At 40.8% G+C, this 23,337-nt stretch overlaps 1 protein-coding gene across 2 annotated transcripts; it reads left to right on the forward strand.

The window, feature by feature from the left end:
- The first annotated feature begins 945 nt into the window (after window positions 1–945).
- On the forward strand, window positions 946–15,121 carry LOC115060209 (uncharacterized). Of its 2 annotated transcripts, none has more exons than XM_029528074.1 (7): window positions 946–1,084; window positions 1,445–1,575; window positions 1,922–2,022; window positions 2,418–2,566; window positions 3,331–3,559; window positions 4,193–4,413; window positions 13,693–15,121. In XM_029528074.1, exons 2-7 carry the CDS (start codon window positions 1,457–1,459, stop codon window positions 13,858–13,860), a joined length of 987 nt encoding a protein of 328 aa, XP_029383934.1. In that variant the 5' UTR covers window positions 946–1,084; window positions 1,445–1,456; the 3' UTR covers window positions 13,861–15,121. The 2 variants fall into 2 exon arrangements, with proteins under 2 accessions (XP_029383934.1, XP_029383935.1); XM_029528075.1 differs by having other exon boundaries at window positions 962–1,084; window positions 1,493–1,575.
- The last annotated feature ends 8,216 nt before the right edge of the window (window positions 15,122–23,337 follow it).

Raw genomic sequence — 23,337 nt, forward strand, 5'->3', positions numbered from 1 at the left:
GATGGAAAAAAGCCAATATGTGCAAAACAGAATGAGAAAACTGGTCCCAGACTTTTTCAACCCCACTGTATACGCAGTGCCCTCCCAAATGCTATGAATCATAAAATGTAAATATTAACTAAATCTAGGTTAAACATTTCACTGCGATAGGTTTGTTTTTATTCTCTTGAGGGTCATCTGTAATGCATAATATTAATTTCAACATTTTAGTTTTTAACACAATCAAAACTTAAACTTGAACCAGCTGCGTAGGTCTCTAAATTATAGCTTTCTTCTAAGAATATATAAGTATCAATGTTTTTTTTTTTCTCAAAACTATGCTCCAATTGCCTGGCAGTAATGGAAATTACATGTCTTGTCAAAAGCGGCTAACATAAGCTTACCTTCCAACAGCTCAGACGAGAAACACTAAAAACCTGCGTCGCCATTTTTGTTCGTTGCTATTGCTAACAGCCTTCGTGGTGTAATAAGACTCACGTGACCAATGGGGCGCAACTTGATTGGCTGGATGCTAGCTCGAGTTGCGTCACCTTGGTAACTCCGGATATCAAATCTGAATATTTAGGCTGATCGAATTTAAACAACTTGTATATTTTTAAGTTTGAAGTTTTTGCTCTGAATTACTTTCAAATATCCCGACTTTAATTCACAGTAGTTAATTTAATTTACTATATATATATATATATATATATTTTTTTTTTTTTTTTTTTTGTTAAAATAGTTAAAATGTGCTACGAATTCACGGATTTGTCACATTTGCTTCGGTAGTTGTTACAGTCGAGCAGGGATCGCACACACCGCGGTATTTACGGTCCACGTGCCGGGCTGAGTGACGCGCCTGACGTCACGTCTGGAGAGGCGTAATGTGATGCTGCGGCTGATGCACGTGGTCTGTTGTTTACTTCTTCCAGGAAGGCTGGAAGTGCAGCCGGAGAGGAGGAGGAGGAGGAGGAGGAGGGCCGGCACATTGAGAAACAGCCTTACGGTGGCTCGTTATTTAGAGGGGGAAAAAAAGTAAGAAAAACACCGAAGTTGAAGACGGAGGGGTTTCGAGTTTTTCCTCCATTTCCCAGCGACCTCAACAGTACGTGTTGTTTTGTTTCGATGCTTGTGCGAGTTCAACGTGTGACCTTGTTCTTTCTTCTCTTCTCCTCAAGTTCAAGTTCAAGTCTTGTCAACAAAGCTGTTAACCCCAACTGCAGCAGCTAGCTTAACTTCAGGATGCATGTGAGGCTTGATCAGAATGCTAAAGCTGTTTTTAAACGTGAAAGTAACTCAATTTAAACACAAACATGTTTGATTTGGTTACAGATGCTGTCTACACTGACTAAGCTTAACATCTAAAAGCTGTGTTGTCTATGTTGAGAAGTTATTGTTCTGCATGTGCATGTGTTGTCTCTTAATATGAGTGATTTGTCATTTAGATGTTAATCCTCTTTTTCAGACACAAACCAGAATGCTTCAGCTTGGCACCTTGTTTACGCACTTTCAGGTCAGCGCCAAAGCTTCACAAAGTGCCCAAGGCCAAAGCCAGATGCACCCACAAACACTGCCTGAATTTCTGCAGCATGTCAGGTAAGTACTGAGTATACATAAATCTGCACAAATGTACAAATAAATATAAAGGATCTAATTGTAATTATGAAACTGACAGTGAATGGTTCACCCAAAGGGCTTGTGGCACACACTAGTGCCATTCAGCCATTTTCTTTGATTTAAAGCTCAACACTGTCTAAACACAGAACAGCAGACAGTAATTGGCTGGTTAATGAATCTGATGTCAAGTTGGGAGAGACTAAAGCAGCCAAAAGACAAGTTACTATTTGAATTACATTCACCGGGAGGCTAGAAAAATAGGTCAGTTTGTGCTCAAAAACAAAACTTTTACAATACATCTAAACTTATATTACCTTTACTGTAGGAAACTCACCGGGCTGAGAAAGGAAGATGTTTACAGCAACCTGCGTATCCCTGATCAGTTTCAGACCACCAAAGATGACATCAACATTGTTATCCTCACAGGTTGGTGTAAGAAAAGTATATTTCATGACAGTGCTGCCTGTACATTTAAATTAGGAGCAAATTATTCCATAGTCATTATATTGACTCATAATTTTGGAAGTTTTTCGCAAAGTACCAGTAGTAGTATCACCACATTATATTTGTTATGTGTTCTCATGTTGAGCTGTATAAATATATCATACACATCATCAAATTCTATGTATTTGAGTTGGTTAACGTGGCTTGCATGTCATTTCCTATCCAGTTGTTTTGTGTCTAGTTTCTAAAATAAATTTCTTTATAATGTATAATGTATAAGTAATGTTTGGACTGAGGCATCCAGGAAATTATTTACTCCATAAACTTTCACTTCGATTAATGCTTGGTTCTTTTTTGTTTTTTGTTTTTTTTCATAGGCCATGGGATCTTCTGTATTGATGTGAAACTCTGGAAAGGCACAGTGTCTGCGCAAAACCGAAACTGGCATGTGCAAGTGAAAGAAGAGGACCAAAACTCTACCAATACCTGCATCGAGCAGACAGAAGATCCCCTTAGAGCTATCACGGTAAAAAGACGCCTACAGCTTTAAATGGCTAAACAGCATCATAAAAAAAACTGAATGTCAAACTGTCTGGCATATTTAAGTCGAAGGTCTAATCAGTTGTCCAGTACATTGTTTCCATCCAAACCCCAGCCATGTTAAGAGATTATGAGTCACCATGACAATTTATATGTAAATTTCAAACACTACACTGGGGCTTCCTAAACTTCCCAAGTGGGTGCTCTTCATTTGAAAGGCCATAATTATGTTCATGGATGGAGGGAGGTGGAAGCAGGCAGGTGCCTAAACACAGCTGTCACCTTATGTGCCTGGGTCTGTGAGGAGTCATTCATTTCCATCTCTATAGATGATACTCAATTTGGACAGAAGAGTCTGATGGCAAACGTACGCTGCATTATTGAAATAGTTCTACTGGAATTGGCTCTATTAACTTCATTAATTTACACAAAGCAGATATACCGTGACTGTGCTCCAAATTTAACAGTGTGTAATTTTTTAAAATATGTAAAATTACACATTAAAAAGTGGACTGTTAGTCTTTACCTTAAATTTACCATAGATTTACCTTACCTTTAATTGCCTAAACTTTTTTTAATATACAAAAATTTTAATTTAACATGGCCATCAAAACTAATTAACTAATTTAACATTTAAATCAGACTTATCACAGAAAATATAAGACTACAAATCTGACCACATACGTCTGTTTGACAACATAGACACATTTTAGTTCAAAGGTTATTATAAACAAATGCCTTCTCCTCTAGACCAAGGCAGGTAACTTACGTGGCCATTTGAAGAGGAGTGGAGTGTCCGTGCGCCAAAGCCTTTTCTTCAGCAGGGTCATCTTCCTCTCCCCCGACTGTGAGCTGGAGGAGGAGCTGAGTAAGAGGAGGGAGCTGGTCTCCCACAGCCAGATAGATGACTTCCTCAGATCTTTCAGGGAGGGCTACATGGCCTGGATATCAGATGCAGTGACTCCCTCCTGGTTCTCTGGTGAGTGGGTACATAAAAGATATCGATCAACACTAAAGGAATCCAATCGGTGTTCTGTTAACTATGTAAATCATTCATTCGTTCATCTTCTACTGCTTATCTTTTTCTGGGTATTGGGGGTTGCTGCCAATCCCGGCTCACATTGGGTGAGGGGGTGAGGGGGTGGGGGGGTACACCCTGGACAGGTCGCCAGTCCATCGCAGGGCCAACACACAGAGAAATAGACCAACAACCACTCACACTCAGACCTACAGACAATTTAGAGTCACTAATTAACCCAAACATGATGTCTTTGGACAGAGGGAGGAAACCCGCACAAGCACAGGAGAACATGCCCAGGAATCAAACCTACGACTTTCTTGTTGTGGGCCAACAGTGCCAGCCACTATTCCACTGTGCTGCCTAACTATATAAATCTCCACCTTAAAATGTTAATTCCTTCTGTCACAACTGTCCTGACAGATCCTTTTTTACCCTTGGTGAGGAACCAAATGTCTCCAAATGAATCTACTTGTTTGAAGACTGTTACCACAACTATACAACTTGACTCTTGTCACAGTGCAGTGAGTCCTACCGTAGAAAATGAGGCTTCTGACAGAAACGGTACCGGCTCAACTTGTTTTTTGCCTGCAGGTCATCTGTCGTACAGGCAGATGGAGTCAGTGCGGGAGGTCCTGAAGAGGGTGGGAACGTGGGATCTGGTGCGCCTACACTGTGGCAAGCAGCTGAAAGGAGACTACCAGGGCTGCCAGTACATCGCTCTCAACAGACAGGAGACGGACACACTTGAGTTTTCCAGAGTCAAGACCCTGTCAGCTGATTCACTGTGGGCCCTGCTGGGACACGCCCCTCAGGTCAGTCCACTGCACCGGCTCCGATGAGCTTCCAGGACCGAGTTCTGTCTGGAAATGAGGGTTGAAAGTTCTGCAAGTGGCCCTAAATTACAATATCAAGTATCATGGCCAATACAAGCCACAACACCAGCAGGTGGCAGTAGTACTTTATGTCCACCATTCCCCTCATGTTCAGGAGAGAACCACAGGTTTGATATAAGCTACAGCACATGACAGCAATAAGTTAAAGTAATTAGAAAACTATTAGGTTCATGTAGAAATGTGAGCATATTACTGTGCAAAAGTCAAATTCAGAGAGTCCATGAATTATTATCTGAGCTAGTTAACATTCTCGAATCTGTTCATCTTTTTGATTCACATTGTTTATTACAACAGAACAAATGTGCTTGTTTCCAATTGGCACTGAAGGAAGTCGTCCTTGTCATTGCAGTTTCTCAAGGTTGTATACGCAGGAGTTGAATCTGGATGACTGACACAAAATATGATTTGCACTCTCTTTACCTAAAGACACTGACTTATTTGCAGACTGTTCAATGAATTTGTTGAATAAACAGAGGGAAGAGCTCTTAAGGTCCAGTGAGTGTGACCCCTGCTCAGCAGCCATTACAGATTCACACCGACTGTCAGCACCCAAACACCCTGTCTGGCCCGTCCTTCCAGACTCCACTCAGGCTTTACTTTGCCCCCCACCGCCACCATCCCAGCCCCCAGACTGTTGGTACTCTCCCTTCTTGCCTCCAGCTGCTGTGCATTTGATACATGACCCCACAATCATTAAGCAGTCTTCAGTGAGCCCTTTTTTTAGCCCAGGGGGACACACACGACGACAACTAAATATATTATTTTCAAAGAAATATTTGTAAATGGAGGCACTGTGAGGTGCATGATGCCTCCATATTTCAGAGAAATAAGTGACTTTGAAAATATACCCTGTCTCACCCCACTTAGTTGTTTAAAATGCACACCTATTTGTTTCCATTATTGAAAAAAGACCTGGATCTACATCAACTCAAAGATTTTAAGATTTTGCTCGTTTGGACTTGATGACTCTGTCAGCCTTTTCCTCTTTAGATGAAAAAAAAAAACACCCTTGCTCGTGTGTAGCAGCTGTGAGGGGAAGCTTGAGGGGGTGGCGAAGAAATCTGATAGCTCCCCCAGGCGTATTTTCAGAGCCCAGAAATAATGCATGCTTTTGATTTGTTACTTGTAAACACAAAGGCTGGAAGATCTGCGATATGACCTGCAGTTTCACTCAGGCATCTGTTTAGTTGTAAGAAGTGGCACCAGATGTATCCACAAAGCCACTATGGAGGCTCTAGGTGTGTTTTCTGTGGGCTCAGTCAATTACTCTGGAGAGAATGGGATGTCTACATGTCCCCAAAGTGGAGAATGATTGAGTAGAGTGGCTGTAATTTATTAATTATGGTCTATATTCTTAGACCACGGTTCTGGCTTCATTCAATTTGTATGGATTGAGGGGTAATTACAGAGAGAGAGAGAGAGAGAGAGAGAGAGAGTGTGTGTGTGTGTGTGTGTGTGTGTGTGTGTGTGTGTGTGTGTGTGTGTGTGTGTGTGTGTGTGTGTGTGTGTGGTCGGGTGAGAGAGAAAGAGATCTATTCATGTCATAATTTAAAGTGTAGGTAACTTATATTGTTCATCTTCATGCCATCTTCATGTCATGTCATGTTGTCTCCTACTATTTGACTCTTTCGTGCAGCTTTTGTCCCATTTTATATAATACAGCCTTTTCAGGAGGAGCAGAAATGGCATCCCTGTGTTTCAAAAAATTCAGTCAGCATTTAGAATATCTACTAATTGCATAGCTGAGAGACAACAATCGAGTTCCTCAGACTGTAACTTGACTACACTAGCCTGTCAGCTGATTAGTAGAAGCAAAGCCACCAAGTGTAAAGCTGCAAATTGACCGTCAACATCTCATCATCCGACAAATAATCGGGCCACATTTACTAAGACATACATCACGTTTCTGCGACTGGCTACAGATTCCACACAGATGCAGCTTGTTAATTTAGCTCCATACTGACATTCCTCTCTGTTTGGCCATCTCCCAGGCTGCATGTGTCACAGGCCTGTAATGGACAGGCTGGTGCACTCCGTGCTTAGCACAGAAAAGGCAGAGAGGGGAGACATCAACCGCTTTGTGGTGATAATGAATGGAGGCACACAAAAGGCCAGGAGCTGGCCATTTACAAAGCCTGCAAATTCTGCTGCCTAAATAGATAATATTGGCAGCCACTGTGGCTTTTTGGTCTCTTTATTTAGAGAAAGCCAGTAAAAGAAAACATGTTGTACAAATTACTACTCATTATAAATCATTTTTAATAATCATTTAAAAGTATGGCAAAACCTCATGTTTAATCCTCAAACAAGGCAAAAAAACCTATGCAAAAATATGCCTGCCTGTATATTTGAACACAGGAACAACTCAGATTGACATTTTCAGTTGCCACGCATACACTGAGAAAGTTCTTCCACCTGAAGTGCAATTTATCCGATTGTCAGTCCTGCAGAGCTCACCGCTCATCTGATTCATCAAGACCTTGGCTAAGCTCGGAGGAAGGATGATGTTTAGGAGTTTAAAAGGAAAGTTTTTTGAAGAATTTCACTGAGAAAAAGATTTATTAGTTGCACAGCATTTATTTGACACAAATGAAAATTGTGGGGAAATTACCAGGATGTTCAGATTCCTGTAATTGCAGCATCACTCTCGAAAGGAAACTGGAATTGGAAATAATTTGCACCGGAGTGTGTGTAGGAAGCTCCAGAGGAAAGCTAACCATGCAATTACACATGAGAAGAGGGCTGCAGATTCACAAGTGTCTGTAATGAACTAGTGAAGACACCAGCACTTACACAGTGGAAGGCAATGATAAAAGCTGCCTTGTAATAGCGTGTGATTAAACTTGGTAAAATCTATTTTTTCACTCCAGCACTAAACCGTAGTGAAGAGTCCCGTGGAGAGTTTCTGCAGCTGTCAATTTGAAGATGACTCAATATATTTCCTCCAAATTCATCACCCAGCCTGCAATACCAGTCATTTTAGAGAGCTCTTCATGTGCTCTTTTGTTAATTTAGTTAAACATCAACTGCTAGAGGTCACGTTTTACACATTCCTACTTAATATAGGTGGAGCTTGAGTTTGAGTAAATTTGAATACATGTTTAAAATAAAGCTCCAAACCATTAATATTCATTACATAATAATTTCTTTGAATTTGGAATGAGCTGTAGTTGTTCAAGACACATTGCCAATAGTTATATCTGTGATAAATATTCTGCTCAGTGCACAGTATTGTATACTATGTTGTATATTTTGGTAATTCATGAATATTGTTAGTAATTTTCTCAGAAAATATTTTTTGGCTTCTTTAGTTTGTCATGCGTGGGGATCACGTTTTACTTAAAGCTAGTTTTCTAATTGATAAAATCAGCATCACTCCTTAATTTTCTTAATTTTCTTCATCAACGTTTTATAGAAACAAAGCTTCAAAAATTAAATGTGGAATTGGCAATTAAAATGGTCATTAGTTTCATACCTAATGAGATTAATGATATTATTATACTTAATGTTGTTTCAAAATATTATTATATTATTACCTATGTAATGACTTCTTTGACTTCATTAAATTTAGCATCAAATGTTAGATTTAATATGGACTTCAACCTTTTTTCTGCGGTGACCAGTCAAGATATTTGTTCACTTTGTCTCACTCTTTGTTTTGGGGATTCAGGATATTCCAGTGATCCCCACAGTATAGGTTATACGCTGTGATCAATAGGAATTCATGAATAATGAAGAGGCACAGTGGAGCAGAGACACTTAATTACAGTTTCAAAAGCCATTCTCATTAATTGAGGAGAATAAAGGTGGTGAAGTGGACCGGATGGCAACGTGTACAATGTTTCATCTGCAACCTTCTATTTATCGTCATGTTTTTTATTATTATTTGTACACAGTGAGCCTCTCGGTGATAACTAAAAAACATCAGCTGTCAGTTGGTGAGTTCTTGCTGTTTTCTCAAATTGGAACATTTTTGTGTTTGCCATTGACCATTATAGGTTATTTGGCATGCTTGATCCGTATCCTACGACCACCTGTGAGCAGACTATCGTTCTTTTAATGTAAAGGCTAATAGGCTGCATATCCAGACAGTGTGTGGCCGCTGTGTGCAGCAGATACAGTATATAATTGACAGCCCTGCCATCTGTTACAGTTACGTGAAATTATGGATAAACTAGTTAACAGACACTTTGGCCCATTGTCTGTTGTTTTGATAATCACCCTTAATAACGGACGGCATCAATATGGTCTTTAAACCTGATTTGGGAGTTAATGGAGTCAGATGGGGGCAGTCAGTGTATGTTCTGGGGGTAATGCTGTTAGAGATGTTCGTAAAGAGCAAATTAAATCAGTCATAGATTGTGCCCTCTCAAGTCAGCCAGACAACCAGACCCATTGAGGAGAAAAAGGAGGGGGATTCATATTTTAACCTCTTGCAGAAAATGCACTTATGTGGATGGAAATAAAGTCAAAGCTGGGTGAATGGATGTAAATGGTTATTGCCAAGAGTCTAATGGCTTCCTGTTAGCTGAGGCAGTTTGTTGGGAAGCGGAGCTGTAGCTATTCAGAACTTAACCAGTAATTTTATTTATTTTATTTTTTTTCGCAGTCATGGCTTTAGACAAATGTAGTTACAGTTGTAGACGGTCATGTAGCCAAAGCAAAGTTTTGGCATCTTAATGGACAGTCCAGAACTGCAGCACAGTAGAGCTCAGCTATGATGTTTCAGTATTTCATGGAGGAGGAATTATCATGACGCTTCGAGCAAGCAGCTACTGGACTGATGCTGTTCTGGGGTTTCATTTACTCTCCTCCAGCACTGAAACAATTAGTAGATGAATTAATTAGCGGGTCAACAGAAACCTATTTAAAATGTGAATTAACATCACATTAGAAAATGAACATTCACTAGTTCATTGTTCTCAATTCTATATCATCATGTATTGAATCTCTGTGATTGCTAGTTGTGCAAATTAGACAAGATCAAAATTATTTCCTTGCACACTATTTTATTACACAAATAATTAGTTCATTAATAAAAAAAATTAATTGACGGATTATACTGTGATTATACTGTTACTGTTATATACTGTTAATTTGTGTCTTGTTACTATTCTTTTGGAAAATAACCTTTTGTTTTTGCATTTCTGATGCATCACTTATATATTCAGCAAATTTAACGTGTTAATGTGGTTAAAAAAAGTAAAAATTGTTCACTAATAAATTAATATTATGATGAACATATATTTGATTTACTTGTTGAAAGTTTGGATTCTCATTCTGCTTTTTAAATGAGATGTTGACTCTTAAATTGGAAAAGAAAAATTAAATTGGAAACAAACTTTAATAGAAACTGTGGAGCTAAAGAGCAGTGTTGAAAAACACAGTGTCTCCCATAACATCTGATAAAATAAAGGTAGTTTCACATGTTTTATGTTGTGTTTTTGAGGTAGTATATCCAAACTAAAATTGAACTAAAGCAATCATTTGTCTGGGATCAAAAAATCAAGTTCAAGAATTAGATTTATTAAAACTGGTGATAATCCAGTGATGCGCGTGCCTCCTAGCAGTTCCTAAAAATATCCATTTAGTCGGCCAAACCACACAGTGTTAGTCTAATTGCCTCGTAACATTCAGCCAAACCGACAGCAAAACACTTTTGGGCTGATTGCGTCGCGTTTGGCTCATTGACAGAGATGACAGAGGTGTGTTTCTCAGTGTTCCTCCCCATCTGTGTCTGGTGAGACATGGTGCGGAACAAAGAGCCCGTCGTCTGAGGCCGGTGTGGCGTTACACTCACTCAGAGTTCACCTGAAACACTGCACTCATGGCTCCAGGTAACAGCCCAGGTAACAGGCTGACTGATACCCCGCCGGGATTCTTGTGACTTTATCGAGGAAGAATCTGACAATGGCAATACACACAAGTGGTGACACGTCTCTCCCCAATTACACAGTTATTATTACTCAGGTTCATCACATCTGTCAAGCCGTTAATGAAAAAAAAAAAAAAAAAAAAAAATATATATATATATATATCAGATGATCTACAGTGCAAAGTATGTAGAGCACGGAGTTTTAGAGAGTTTCCATTAAAGGAAGTAATTTGGGATCACTACACAAAACTGGTTTAGTATCTCTGCAGTAAATTTCCCCAGAGGTAGAAGATAAGGAAACCAGTGAAGGCTGCTATCAGCTCACTGTGAGGTTTCCTTCTTTAGATGGAGAATGAGCCACTGTCTTGAATTTAAGAGGGTAAAAGGTGAACAGTGATCCAGGATTTATGATTGTTAGCAGACGGTAAATAAGAGCACGGAGATGGTGTCGTTGAAATGTGAGGAGTGATGTCATTCACATGGCCGAACGTGAGAGGCTGAACAGGGGTAGACACCGTTAGGTGAGCTCTCAGCCCTTTGTGTGACACCCAACCTTAGCCCCAAGGGTCCTATCCTCCCCATGAAGGGCTAAACACACACACAGACGCACACAGGCCTGTCTGTGCTTGAAATAGTAATGACTCTCGTACACTTGTGGACAATTCACTGTCAAAAGAACGATGCTTCTCGCCACTGTCCATCAATCTGTGTTTTTTTTATTTTTTATTTATTTTTTTTTTCTTTTCATCTCAAAAGCAGGATGCAGATTGCACTTTAAACAACATATTTTCATGCCAGCTGATCCTTCGCGCTCTGTTCTACTGTAAATAAGATGCCGTATCGTCTTCACCCTCAGTCACTTGCCTCAAGTGGCTGAAAGCGTAACATGTAGTAACAGTTCCTGCACCTGACACGTCGTCTGTATAAAACAACACCTGGCGGGCAGGTAGTCTAGACCACACAGAGCTCCTCTCTTTGATTTGAGGCCGAAGACTGCAGCGTCCTTCTTTTACGGAATTTCAAAATTAATGCAAAGGAGACACGTTTTGGTGCTTTTTCTTTTTTTTTTTTATATAGAGTTTATTTATACAGTCAAGCTGCACTGCTCGACCGTACAACAGCCTAATTATTGTCCACTGAATTGTTGCCATTCCCAATAATGTTATATTTTAATATTATTTTAAATTCAACATTTTTTAATAACTGGTGTCCAGATGGTTGAAGACGTGGTTGTCTGCTGTGGTTATTTCCATGTTGATTTCTGAACATTGTCTGTTCTTAGCAGAGCACTTTATTTATTCATTTTGCAGCATTGATGCTGGTAAATGCTTCTTGGATGTTTACCTGCATTGGCAGCATGTATGTTTTATTGCCTCTCACGCTGCCCTTGCTACATAAAATGAATAGCTTTTCTGCTCATGTACGGCCCAAACCAGCATTGTCTCTGTGCCGCCGGCAGCAACACCAAGATGGGAGTACTCAACTTTAGCTCCACTAAATTAGTTAATTGCTGATTACCAACTATTACGTTTGGCCATAATTAGTTAGAATAATTCCTCTCTGATGTCTTTGTGTTGGTTTATATGCCTCTCTGCCACCAGCTGTCATGAAGCTATTTTTCATGCATCCCAAATTAATAGACACTCACTCACTCTGAAGTGTCTGATGCTATTGTAATACGAGCCATGTGGCGTTCGGCCAAGGCTGCAATATAAGACACAATTGTTGAGTTTTTCTCTCTCTTTCGCCCTGTTTTAATGCACACTAATAAGTAAGTAAATGGTGGAAAGATGTGTGTCTGAAATCGCAGTGGCCTTTGTTGCAGATAATTAGGTTAGCAGCAAGAGTGCGCAGGTGTTGTGTGCTTGTGTTGTGTTATCGACTTGCTCATATTCGGAGGCTGTCAGGGGTGTCGCACTTCCCATCAGCCCCAAAGCTCACCAACCTCTTCACTATTAAAATGATCACTTTCAATAGCAGACAAAGGAAAAAGGGAACATATCTAGTGCAGGGTATTTTCCCCACCTCTAATGCTTATCTGCCTTTTGATGTCGGCGTAATAAAAGGCCTATTGGGCTTCCACAATGACCTGCAAAATGGACAAGGGCCGATATACTGGGCCCTGACTGTCGCTACCATTAACTAAAAGGCCCAGACATTATGGAGAGCCGGGGATGAAAGAACATGGAAAAAAATAATAATTGAAAAATTGCCTAATGCTAAAGTGAAAGAAAATGGAACTGTGAAAAGGCACTGTAATATTCTGTTATCCCCTGTAAATGCAGCCAAACAAGAGATGTGGCGAGGCATTCTTTTTGAAATGGATGTGGTTCAGTTACCTGCATGTCTAAATCTAGTTAGGCTTCCATTGTCAGGCTCAAACATAACAGGCAGTTTTGATGTAGTGTTAAAGCGTATTATGCCCTACAACCTACATAAAATCAAGAGAGGTATGACTCCATTCAAGATGTGGAGGGGAATTAAAATAAAAAACTCACAGGGAGAACAAGGTTAATTTAATATTTATTTTTTTTCAGACTGTCGTTGGATCACTCTTTCATCAGCGTTTCCCACAGTATTTTTACACAGAATACACAAATTCTTTTTACTTTTTTTTTTTTTTTTTTTTTTTGGGGGGGGGGGGGGTTTCTTTTTTCATTCAACATATAATTGGTTTCTAAATAATATCTAAAATATTATCTTCAACTGAAATGAGAGCTGATTTGAAAGCTGAATATTACAGATGTGCTCAAACTATAATTGATTTTATTAATAAGCAGACCAAAAAATAAATAAATTCAGTCTATTGAACAATTATCCAAAATTTATCTGCAAAAATTAAGACATAAAACATATCTGGAACATTTTCTGTGTTATTTGAAGGGGTTCCATTTCAGTGTGAATGCACCAGTCAGACTGAAATAGGGCCGCTGTGCTCAAACAGCTTTTTAGTTTTCAAATCAGTAAATCTATACTTTGGGTCAAAATGGAACTCGAGCTTGCCTGGGTTTTATTATTATTGTTTTTAATTATGATTAATCACAGTCCCTCTTTCAGCAAGTGGTATCGGTAGGGTTATATCGGTTTGTCTGTCTACAGGTCCACTGATGAGGCAACAGCTTGTAAATGTTTGGTCAAAGGTGAAAGTCATGAGTGTCTGTTAAACTCGTTCCAGAGGTCAGAAGGTCTGCGTCAGGGTCACAGCCCCAGAAAAAGTCTGTGAAAAGCACCTACCAGGCTCTTGGAGACCAGAGGTTTCTGAATAAATTCTCTCTAACACGCTCTAATCCTTTCTGTTTCTGTTTCTCTGTCCAACTCTGCAGGTAACAGTTAAAATGTATAAGCGTGGTTCTCGTGGCTGGCTGGGTAAATCCCTGAGTGCCACTACCACCATCCCATCCAACACCTTTGTCATCTTCAGGATCAGTGGGGAGGAAGCGGAGGCCAAAATCCCAGCAAACACCATTCACAGCATCACGCTCAGCATTTAACTGTGCGTACGGTGCAATAAAGAAATGTTCATCTGCTTTGCCTAAGTTCAAGCTTCATGACATTTTCACTGAGTGCCTTTAACTATGTCTTCTTTGTACTTTGTTACAATATTAGTACAAGTTCTGAATGATTTTGTGAGCATTTATTGAGGGGGGGGGAAGAAAAGGCGCCATTTGCCAGTTTTCCAGATTGCCTAATCCTCAGTGGCAATATTATGTTAATGAAGATGGTTTCAGACAATTAGCCTGATTAACTTTCTCTTGTTTTGAATTTCTAGGTCTAGCCCACACTTTACTCTAGCCATTAATTAATCATTATGTTAGCTGATTGTGTCACATCAGTTCAGGATTGAAGTGTTTAATGTGTTAATTGTGGCTGTTAAAAAGCGGTGGCCTCCAGTCCGATGAGGGCCGAGCATGTTGCTGTCTCTGTGGGTTTAATGGGAAGTGATTTATGGTCTGTTTAGACGGTGTAACTGTAAGGTGCTTTATTAATATGCTCTACAGCACAAAGGAGACGATAACGTTTTCAAGAGCGCACAGGCGCAGCCGCCAGCGCCATTCATAACTGTGTCTGAGCCCCTTTCCATCAGTTACCGGGCTTACACAGCTGCGCTAACAGCTAGCAATTGTATTTTCTGGGCCTGGTAGTGGCCAAAATGAAGTTATTTCCATCAAGATATCAGTGCCTTTAGCTAATGCAGTGAAGAGAGCTCTCCATGTTGATGGTATCTCTTTTGCATGGCATCTCTCTACCTGAAACATCATTACACTGTACTCAAGCTCCTCACGTTTTCAAAATGTCTGTTTGCTGTTTCACCTGAGGCCTGAGGGAGGGACAGATCGTTGGTAGCTGTGTGGTTTTTCTGACATGTCGGTCTACGTGGCTTGAATTTCTTAGTGGTTCTCATGAATTCATTGTCTTTGCACATTTAAACCTAAATACTAAAGAGTGTCCTCAGGAACAGCTCTCTCCACAGCACTTGACAAACAGTACTTGCCACATGATTTGATGTCATGAGAAGTAAAATTACTTTGTATAATTCTGTAAGTGGTAGGTGCATGCAGGTATTATTGTTTTTTTTTTATTATCGATAACTTTTTAAAGATGTCAAGCACTTTCAACATCAAACCAACTTAAGACACATGATTACCAAGCATACTCTCGAGTTGACTGATTTAAGGATAATGGTTTTATTCTTTGGTGTGCTTTTTCAGTCATGGTGTTTCTACGTTTACATGTATTTGTATTAGCTAGTCTCTTAATAAACTGATTAAACGATTCAAGGCTTCTCATAATGACTTTGAAGGTTTTGTGCAAGGCCACCTCTCTCCTGTTTCTGTCTGTCAGATATGCTTGGTGCAAATTAGCTTTAATATTTGTTCGTTTGTCGGGAGGCTCACAAGGTTTCTTCTGAGTTTCATATGGGAGATGAAGGGTATGCATCATCAGCTCTGCTGTCTGAGAGCATGCAGGACGTCTCCGGCGCGGTAAAGGACTGAAGATTAGGAATGGATGATTGGCCACAGGGACAAAGCGAGGTCTGTTGGGAGGCCTGGTGGTGAGGGAGGAGGGGAGGGGTGGGGGGGTCTGAGCGGAAATGGACATGGAGATCAGACCAGAACATAGTGTGACAAGGTAACAAGGTAAACTGATCCAGGCTGCAATTCCTCTGGAAACTGAATCAATAAGGGTTCTGTCATGGAAATCCTCCCGGATATCGAGTTTAAGTGACTCCATAGTAAAATGCAATCAGCCGCAAATACAGTAATATAGTTTGTTTTGCAGTAAACATGTACGTCATGCAGCCTGGGGACAGGTAGAAGCCAGATAGAAGCCAAAGTCTATATTTTGTCCTGGTGAGCTTGTGCTTATAGTAAGCAAACCTCAAAGTCTTGACCCCAAAAAAAAAAGGCCAGCTGTCCAAATCTGACCTGTGGCCTTTCTGCACGGACCCCAGGGTTGTCAGGTCAGGTGTCTGGTCTGACCTCTCCTTTGTGAAGGACATGGAACTGCAGACCGGCCTGCGCATGATGGACAGGTCACTGTTGAATGGCATATGTGGAGGAATGGGCCACTGTCTGAGCCACAGCCGTTCAGCTGGAAACCCTGCACCACAGCGCTGCAGTCTTATGGGTCAGTACCCGAGGACATTAACTCCAAAGTGTTTGCTACTCTTCCTTTCACCTACTCAGGTGAACAAACTCAGCAAACAGTTTGACCTCAATATGTGAGCCTGCCTCATTTTCTGTGATTTTGCTGCTTCAGCTCAAAGCTTTGGACCAGGCGGGAGTCAACATCCCCTTTTTAACTGTAATATTTCCTGTTTCATCTGTAAAGGGCCCTAGAGATGAGATTGTATTGTAGATGTGTCTGACCTCACGAGAAAAGCTGTGTTTACTATAAGTGGGGAAAGACTCTACACTCCCGATATATAAACTCAATGCAAATGGCTGAAACTCTCTAATATTCACTGTCTGAACTTCACTTTGCTTCTACATCTCTCAGCTCAGCTTAAAATTCATCAAGTATTGATCCTGAATATAAATTTAAAGGGACTTTCCTCAAGTGTTCTCTTTGGTCAATGATTGGCCTTCGACAGTCATTGTTGTGTTCCCAAGAGCTCATAATACGACATCTTCAGGGCCACACTGAGCCGCTGTTGGAAAGGGATCGGCTGGGAGGGGGCTTGCTGTTTGGCATTCTGACCCCAGTTTGAAGAAAAGACGTGATAGCAAACAAAGTTAACACTGGCGTTGCTTTCCACGCCATGAGGCAGCTCTCTGTGCACAAAGGAATCCCTGTTGCAACAATGGTGTATGACCTTAAAAGGGTTATTTGGAAGTTATGCTACTGCCACATAGCCAGTCTTATCATCGTCCAGCTGCTTACTTCTCGACATAAAGGAAACAAAAGTTCAGCATCAGATTCAGGAGGCATCAGTTCATTCGAAGCTAAAAAAAAAAAAAGATGAGATGGCCACCTTCAAAATTAGAAATCTGAAAAGGAAGAATTAACTCGCTGATGCTCACAAGCAAGTTTTTTTTGGGAACCAGCAGCATCCAGCAGTTTGAGCTCTTTGAAATAATATCATTATCTAAATATACAGAATTTGTGGAACAACAAATCCCGAGATCTAGAAAATAATGCAGAAAAACGCAGTAACTGAATTTCACCTGAAATATAACTACATGCTATTCCCCCAAGACCTTCCTTTTCAGCTGTATTTATATAAAGCTGGTGTATCTGGGGGTTAAGAGTGCTTGTACGTGCGTGTGTGTGTGTGTGTGTGTGTGTGTGTGTGTGTGCACCACTGTGATAGCAGGAAAAATCTTTTAAAGCATTTTACAATAGGATAGAGTGTAATTGTGGTGAAAATGTAACTATGTACTACATTTTGCAGGCTTTTATACAACTACAGCAATGTGATGATGAAAGGAGTGAGGGTCCTCCCGCTAATGCCCACCAACCTCCATTCTGTGACCACTACTTTACAGGACGGCAACAAAGCTTTCAGAGCGTGAAAGCAGCAGGATTCATAAGAGACTAAATGTTTTTCCACTTCTTGCTCATGTTCGAAAATTAAGTAGGGTACTCAGAGGTAATCAAGACATTGCTACATGTTTGGATTTTTTTTTAAATACACTGTATTGGTCACCAAATTAAAGGGAAGATCTTTCAATTGTGTTTTCATAAAAAAATAAAAAAAAAAAGTGCTTAAGTGGGCACATGGCAATGACAGACAGGGGGGCTGCAGAAATTAGCTTTTTTTTCTCTCTCTCTCTTTCCTTAAACAACTCTCAAAAGCACCACAGTTGTAAAAACCTACAGGACAACAAAAGGCATACAAGACTGAATGAAATGAAGCTTCCTTGCCAATTACTGTTGCGAACATGGCTGCGCTGGGGCTTTTTGTGCTTCACACAAGCAGCCTTCTCTCCCCTTGTCCCCAGCTATTGAGAGGGATACATTAGCCATGCGGGATGGATGCAGTGGAGCAGAGTGTTCGCAGTCACACTGCTCACTTCACCCCCAGTGTTACAGATCTCTCTTATGACTTCACACACTGCGTTCGCACAGATTGTGATTTTTTTTTTTTCCCCTTCTTCTTTTTCCTTTTATGTGATTTTCTACTTCCTCTCTAAGATTCAAAATCCAGACATTGGAAATATCTGCTCACATTTTTTCCCTTTATGAATCAAAAAGAAAAAAAAAAGGAAAAGAGAAATTGCGTTTGGTTGAAGTTAAAATTAACCTGTGTGATCTTGCTCTTACTTTAAGGTGTCCCGCCACCATTTTCTAAATAATCTCTCTCTTTTTTTTTTTTTTTTTTGCTCTTTTCCCAAGCCAATTTTTCACTGTTAATATGTTTCCAGAGGTAACCATGGTTTCTGGTCACAAAACATCTTGAAAATCTGATTAAATTTTAATTTATTTACTTTAAAATTACAGTTCAGCCACTATATTTCAATTATAGTTAGAAGACGTGTAAATGTGGTCATTTAACTGGCGTTAAAATATTGTTGAAGTGTTAGAGATAACCAAAAGCGGCTCTGCTTTCAATCCAATTTGACCTGCTTGGCCGTCCTAATGTGTGCTGATCTGCAGCAGTATCTAATGTTTTATTGTATTTATTTTATGCACATACCTCCACCTGGACGAGAACCTTTTTATTTTGATGACAATCCCAGCAGCCTCTGCAGGGCCGCGGCTATGTGTGAGTAAATGTGCCTGTGACAACTATTAGCAAGGTTAATGCTGCGGATAACAACATCCATCATTCGGTTTCATTAGCGTTGTCCCCTGACCTGTTCCACATAATGTTGTCAAATGTGTCAGCTGCCAGATTATTGGGAGGTATGATGGTCAATAGATGAATAGGAGCGAGCTGTGTGCGGTGTCGCTGGCTGCAGAAGAAACCTCCATCCAGCATTCTGCTGCCTGCCTGCCACATATCTGAAAAAACAAAACAAAACAAAACAAATGGGCCAGCCTGAGGCAAGAGCCATCAATAATAATATAATGTGTGGATGATGATGAATTAGAGCCAGACTTCTCAATGCGCCGCCGCTCTACGCGCAGAAAACATCACTGGCTGAATGCATTGATCTCTGCATTCACATTAGTTTGCTTAATCTGCATTTGAGTCGACGGGTCAACACTCTGTTTCACATCACTGAATCCCCAAAAATTAATCATGTCCAATAATCAAAAAACTGTTTATGAAAGCACCTCCTTTTTGTGTTATTGATTCGGCTCCATAATGCACTGTAGTCACTGATCACTCAGACAGAATGCACTTTGGAAATGACAAATGTATTTCATATTCAATAACATGGATTTTTCCCTGCATGTGCACTTTAATTCTTAAAGTAATGTTTTCTTTCGGTGAAATCTTGCATTTCCTGGTTTTAAGTCTGTTTGTAGAGTGATTTGGAGGCTGAATTTGCAAAATGCTTAATATATAGAGTTAAATTTAACTCCAGAGGCTGCAGGCACCCTTATTTCACCTTAAGGCCTTGACCTGTCCGGCTTGCACGTTTATATCCGTGCTCATTTTGTGATCGCATTTTTTTAAAAGATGCATTCAATGGCTCCCTGAAAATCCTGCTGTCCTCATTACAGGCTACACGTTATCTACAGTTCTCAAACAATGCGGCTGTCAACCTACATAAACGTCCGTGGATTCGTACTTAAGCTATGTAATATTACACAACACAGAGAAAGCTAATAGTGGAAAACAGCTCCGAGCAGCTCCGCTTCAGCCGTGGTGTCACTTAAGACCCATGAGATCCCCTCGGCCCACAACTGCTCCTACAATAGCGCTGGTGTGAATGTCCCTGTGTGCTGAAGATCACAGTGTCATGACCTAAATGTCACAGGGCAAACCATGTTTTCCACCTTTGATGTTGTTATATGAGGAATAAAATGACTGACAACAGCGAGGAAGCGGCTCGTATTGATCCGAGTGCCGCAGCTGGAGCTGAGCTGTACATGAGTCCATCAGCCATGTCCTCTGTTTTTCAAAAGAGCAACAATGTGACACCAACACTTAATTGGCTCATAATAGTTGGCTTGAAATTATATTCTTCGGGGGATTTTGCCAATAACTTCTAATAATGCAGGTTGAAATGGATACAAGGAGTCAGTTAAATCTTGCCCGCAGTCACTCAGAGGCACACAGGGAACTTGAGCCTCAAAGATGTGGTGCATTAGTTCTGCTAAGATAACTGTGAATGCTAATTGCGGGAAGGACAAACTGTAACCCTTGCCCTGTGGCCATGAACCCATTAAAAGACACAGAGGGCTTCATGGGCAGGCCTGAAAAGCCCTGCAATCTGATTTTGGTTTAAATGGGGATATCCAAAGTCCCCCATGGGATCCGGCCCTGATGTATTATTTTTGAGTGTATAAAGAAAACAGCCTGTCACACCAAAGCTGACCGCAAATCACCAGCACAATGCAGCACGTTCTGTGTTTTCAAGTGGACTATGTTGTGCGACTCAGTCTCAGTTCTCACAGAGCCTGACAGGCAGCTCTCTTTAGGAAAGGGATCAGTTTAAGTGCTTGTGGTTTCACCCCTGAGGGAAAGTGACAACCCAGTCATGGCCCAATATGACACCTTATACGTGAAGAGTGGCCATTAGTAGGAAACCTCAACTACTGTCCCTCACCTTGAACACCAATCAAAGCCCGAATCAATCAGCACACCTGAAATAACTTGTCTGGGTGAGGAAAGTGAAGTGAATTAAAAAGAACGTTCACCTCTCTGGAAGCTCTGCTGCCCCTGGCCATACGTTTTCCAACATGACCCCAGACGCAGCGACGGACCCTTTCTCTGTATACATTCATTCATCAGTTTGACAGCTGCACTTTTCACTCCTCTGACGCCCAGATTTACTTTTCATGGCCGACTGTAATCTGAATTCTTAATATCATATTCTTTTTAATACAAAGTCTCAAATATCAGCGCAGGCTGGATTTAGAAACACCAGTGTCACACGAGTCATCATCAAATGATGATTCCACAACTACAGGCCAAGGCACCTCAAGCCCAAAAACTGTGACCCCGAATTGCAACAGTCCAGCTCCAGGGTGAGAGTCTCCTTCCCCAGTCAGCCCCCCTGCTGCTGACCTGCCAAGCGTGTGAGGAGATGGATGGCTGAGCGTGAAACCCAGCAGCGGTTTGCATGGCCTTGAGCGTCCAATTAGGCTCTGATGTAACTACAGTGCTCTCCAGAAGATGCTGTCTTGAACACCAAAGCTCTTTAAAAGCCCCCCAGTGGTAGGAGGCAGCTTGGAGTGTAGGTGCTGGACCACAGCCACATCCAACCAAAAGGGGAAGGTTTTATTTACCGGCAATGGGACACCAAGTCTCAAGTGGTCATGACCAGGATCTGGATTTTAGCTGACTCTGATGGCTGCTGACAAACTAGATTTGTGAGTGAATCATGTTCCTGATGTTTGTTTGTTTCATTCAGAATACAAAGATTTTCCACTTCACTTTATAAGAAAAGCATCATAACTTCACCTTTGAGAGACTGGACGCATTAAAATGATTTCTCTTTTTGTTTAAATAGTTGACTGTGAAAATGTTCTGCCAGGCAAAGGCCACTTAAAACAGTTGGTGAGCTTCAGAGTTCCTGGGAAGTGGAGTGTAGCCTGATGTTACCCAGCTGGCTGCTTAGCTGATGATAATATTTAATCATATTCTCATATGATTTCCATATTCCTAAAATGTCCCTGACATCTCACGGATGGATCTTGGTGTAGATGCTCTGCAGCCCTTCAGGCAGACTTGAGGTGGCCGCACTCTGCATCGAGGAGATTTCCTGATTATGTAAAAGCAGAAGACGTAAACTAATAAGTTATCACAAAGAGCTACTGAAGTGCTGCCATAGATAGAAATCGGTTCAACACCCCTTTCACGGAAGAATCTTCCAGCGTTTCAAAGCTGAGCAGAAATAAAATATGATGCATAGCTCTTTTTTTAAATATATTTTACGGAACGAACTGCGTGATGTCATTGTGTTACCGTATTCATTCCTGGTCTGCAGCATTTGGCTGCGAAACAGAAGACACTAGAATACACAATTCTGTCAATAGTTTCCATTCACATCATGTGATTTCCCCTTTTCTCCACAGACCATGAAGGACGGTATCACCAGCTTGATATAATATTAGAAGCCGGTCTTGCGAGATAAGGTGTCTGGTTGAAGGTCATTCGTGCCCTCTTGAGTGGACATAAGAGCCTTTTGTGGTTGGGTTAAATGCACCTGACAGGCTGTTGGAGCACAAACACCCATTTTAATTTTCATGTCACGGTTTCATGTAGAGCCAAACTGTCTGCAACACTTCTGAGCTCAGAAACCGGAGCCTGGCCACACAAACACAGATGTGGTTAACTGTCCGTTTGGTGTAGTAACTTAAGAAATAAATAAAATAAACACCAACAGGAGAGAGCTCCACGGAGGCACACTTGGATGAAGATGCTGACAGATAATGCAATTTGTCAAATTATGGGCCTTAATAAATCCTTTGAGTTGCTGAACAAGACTGGTAATTCTTCGCAAACTGTGCCTGTTGATTGGTTTAATGCAATTCACACATTGGCAGCTGTAAAATAGCTTTCCAATACAGACAAGGAAACCTTAACAGTTTTAAGACACGCAAAAAAAAACCTCAATTTTCCAATTTAGCAGAAACCAAAGATGACAGGAAACACGGTAATTCACAGTAGGCCCAACAAGAAACCCCCCGGCCATTCTACATCTGCTTCATAAGAAATAATTATGTCCCAGAACGAATGTCATTTCATATTAAGCTGCAATCGTAACCCAGTGTCAAAGACAGACTCATTTTCGACGATCATGGGAATTAGTTACATCATTTAACCAAAGTGCACTAATCATTTCCAGGATACCGCAGCAGCAGATAGGCCCATTAGAAAAAAATGGGGGCTCTTAAATAGAATAATTGACATCTATATCTTCTCTGCTGCTGTGTCTGAAGGGCCTCAGGAATTACATTAGTTGCAACCGAGATTCTGAACGGAGGGAAAAAGACACCACTTAGACTTTGTGCAGGACACCGCTGTGTTCGCTGTTCTCATTCCTACGATACAAAGTGCTGCATTAAAAAGGCCTGCGCTGCATCAGACTGTCAGCAGACTAACAACTCTGAAAAGTGCAGCAAATCAATTCTGCAGTAATAAAACAAAGGTAAGAGCCCACCTAAACATTTTAACTATCTACTTTTATCTCCCATATTCATAAAATTGCACAATTGTTTAAGTAAACATTTTTTTTCTCTGTAATTCTCAAGAGAGTTAGAAACAAACACCATGGCACTGAAACCACAAAGATGAACAGGACACAGGATTGAAGCTCGTTTCAGTGGCTGCACAAGAATTTACCAAGGAGGTAAGAGATGTCTATAAGCAAGCTTCATGGTCAGTTGTTACACCCCCCCCCCCC

This window comes from Echeneis naucrates, chromosome 19 (assembly GCF_900963305.1).
Source record: "Echeneis naucrates chromosome 19, fEcheNa1.1, whole genome shotgun sequence".
NCBI classification, from domain to species: Eukaryota; Metazoa; Chordata; class Actinopteri; order Carangiformes; family Echeneidae; genus Echeneis; species Echeneis naucrates.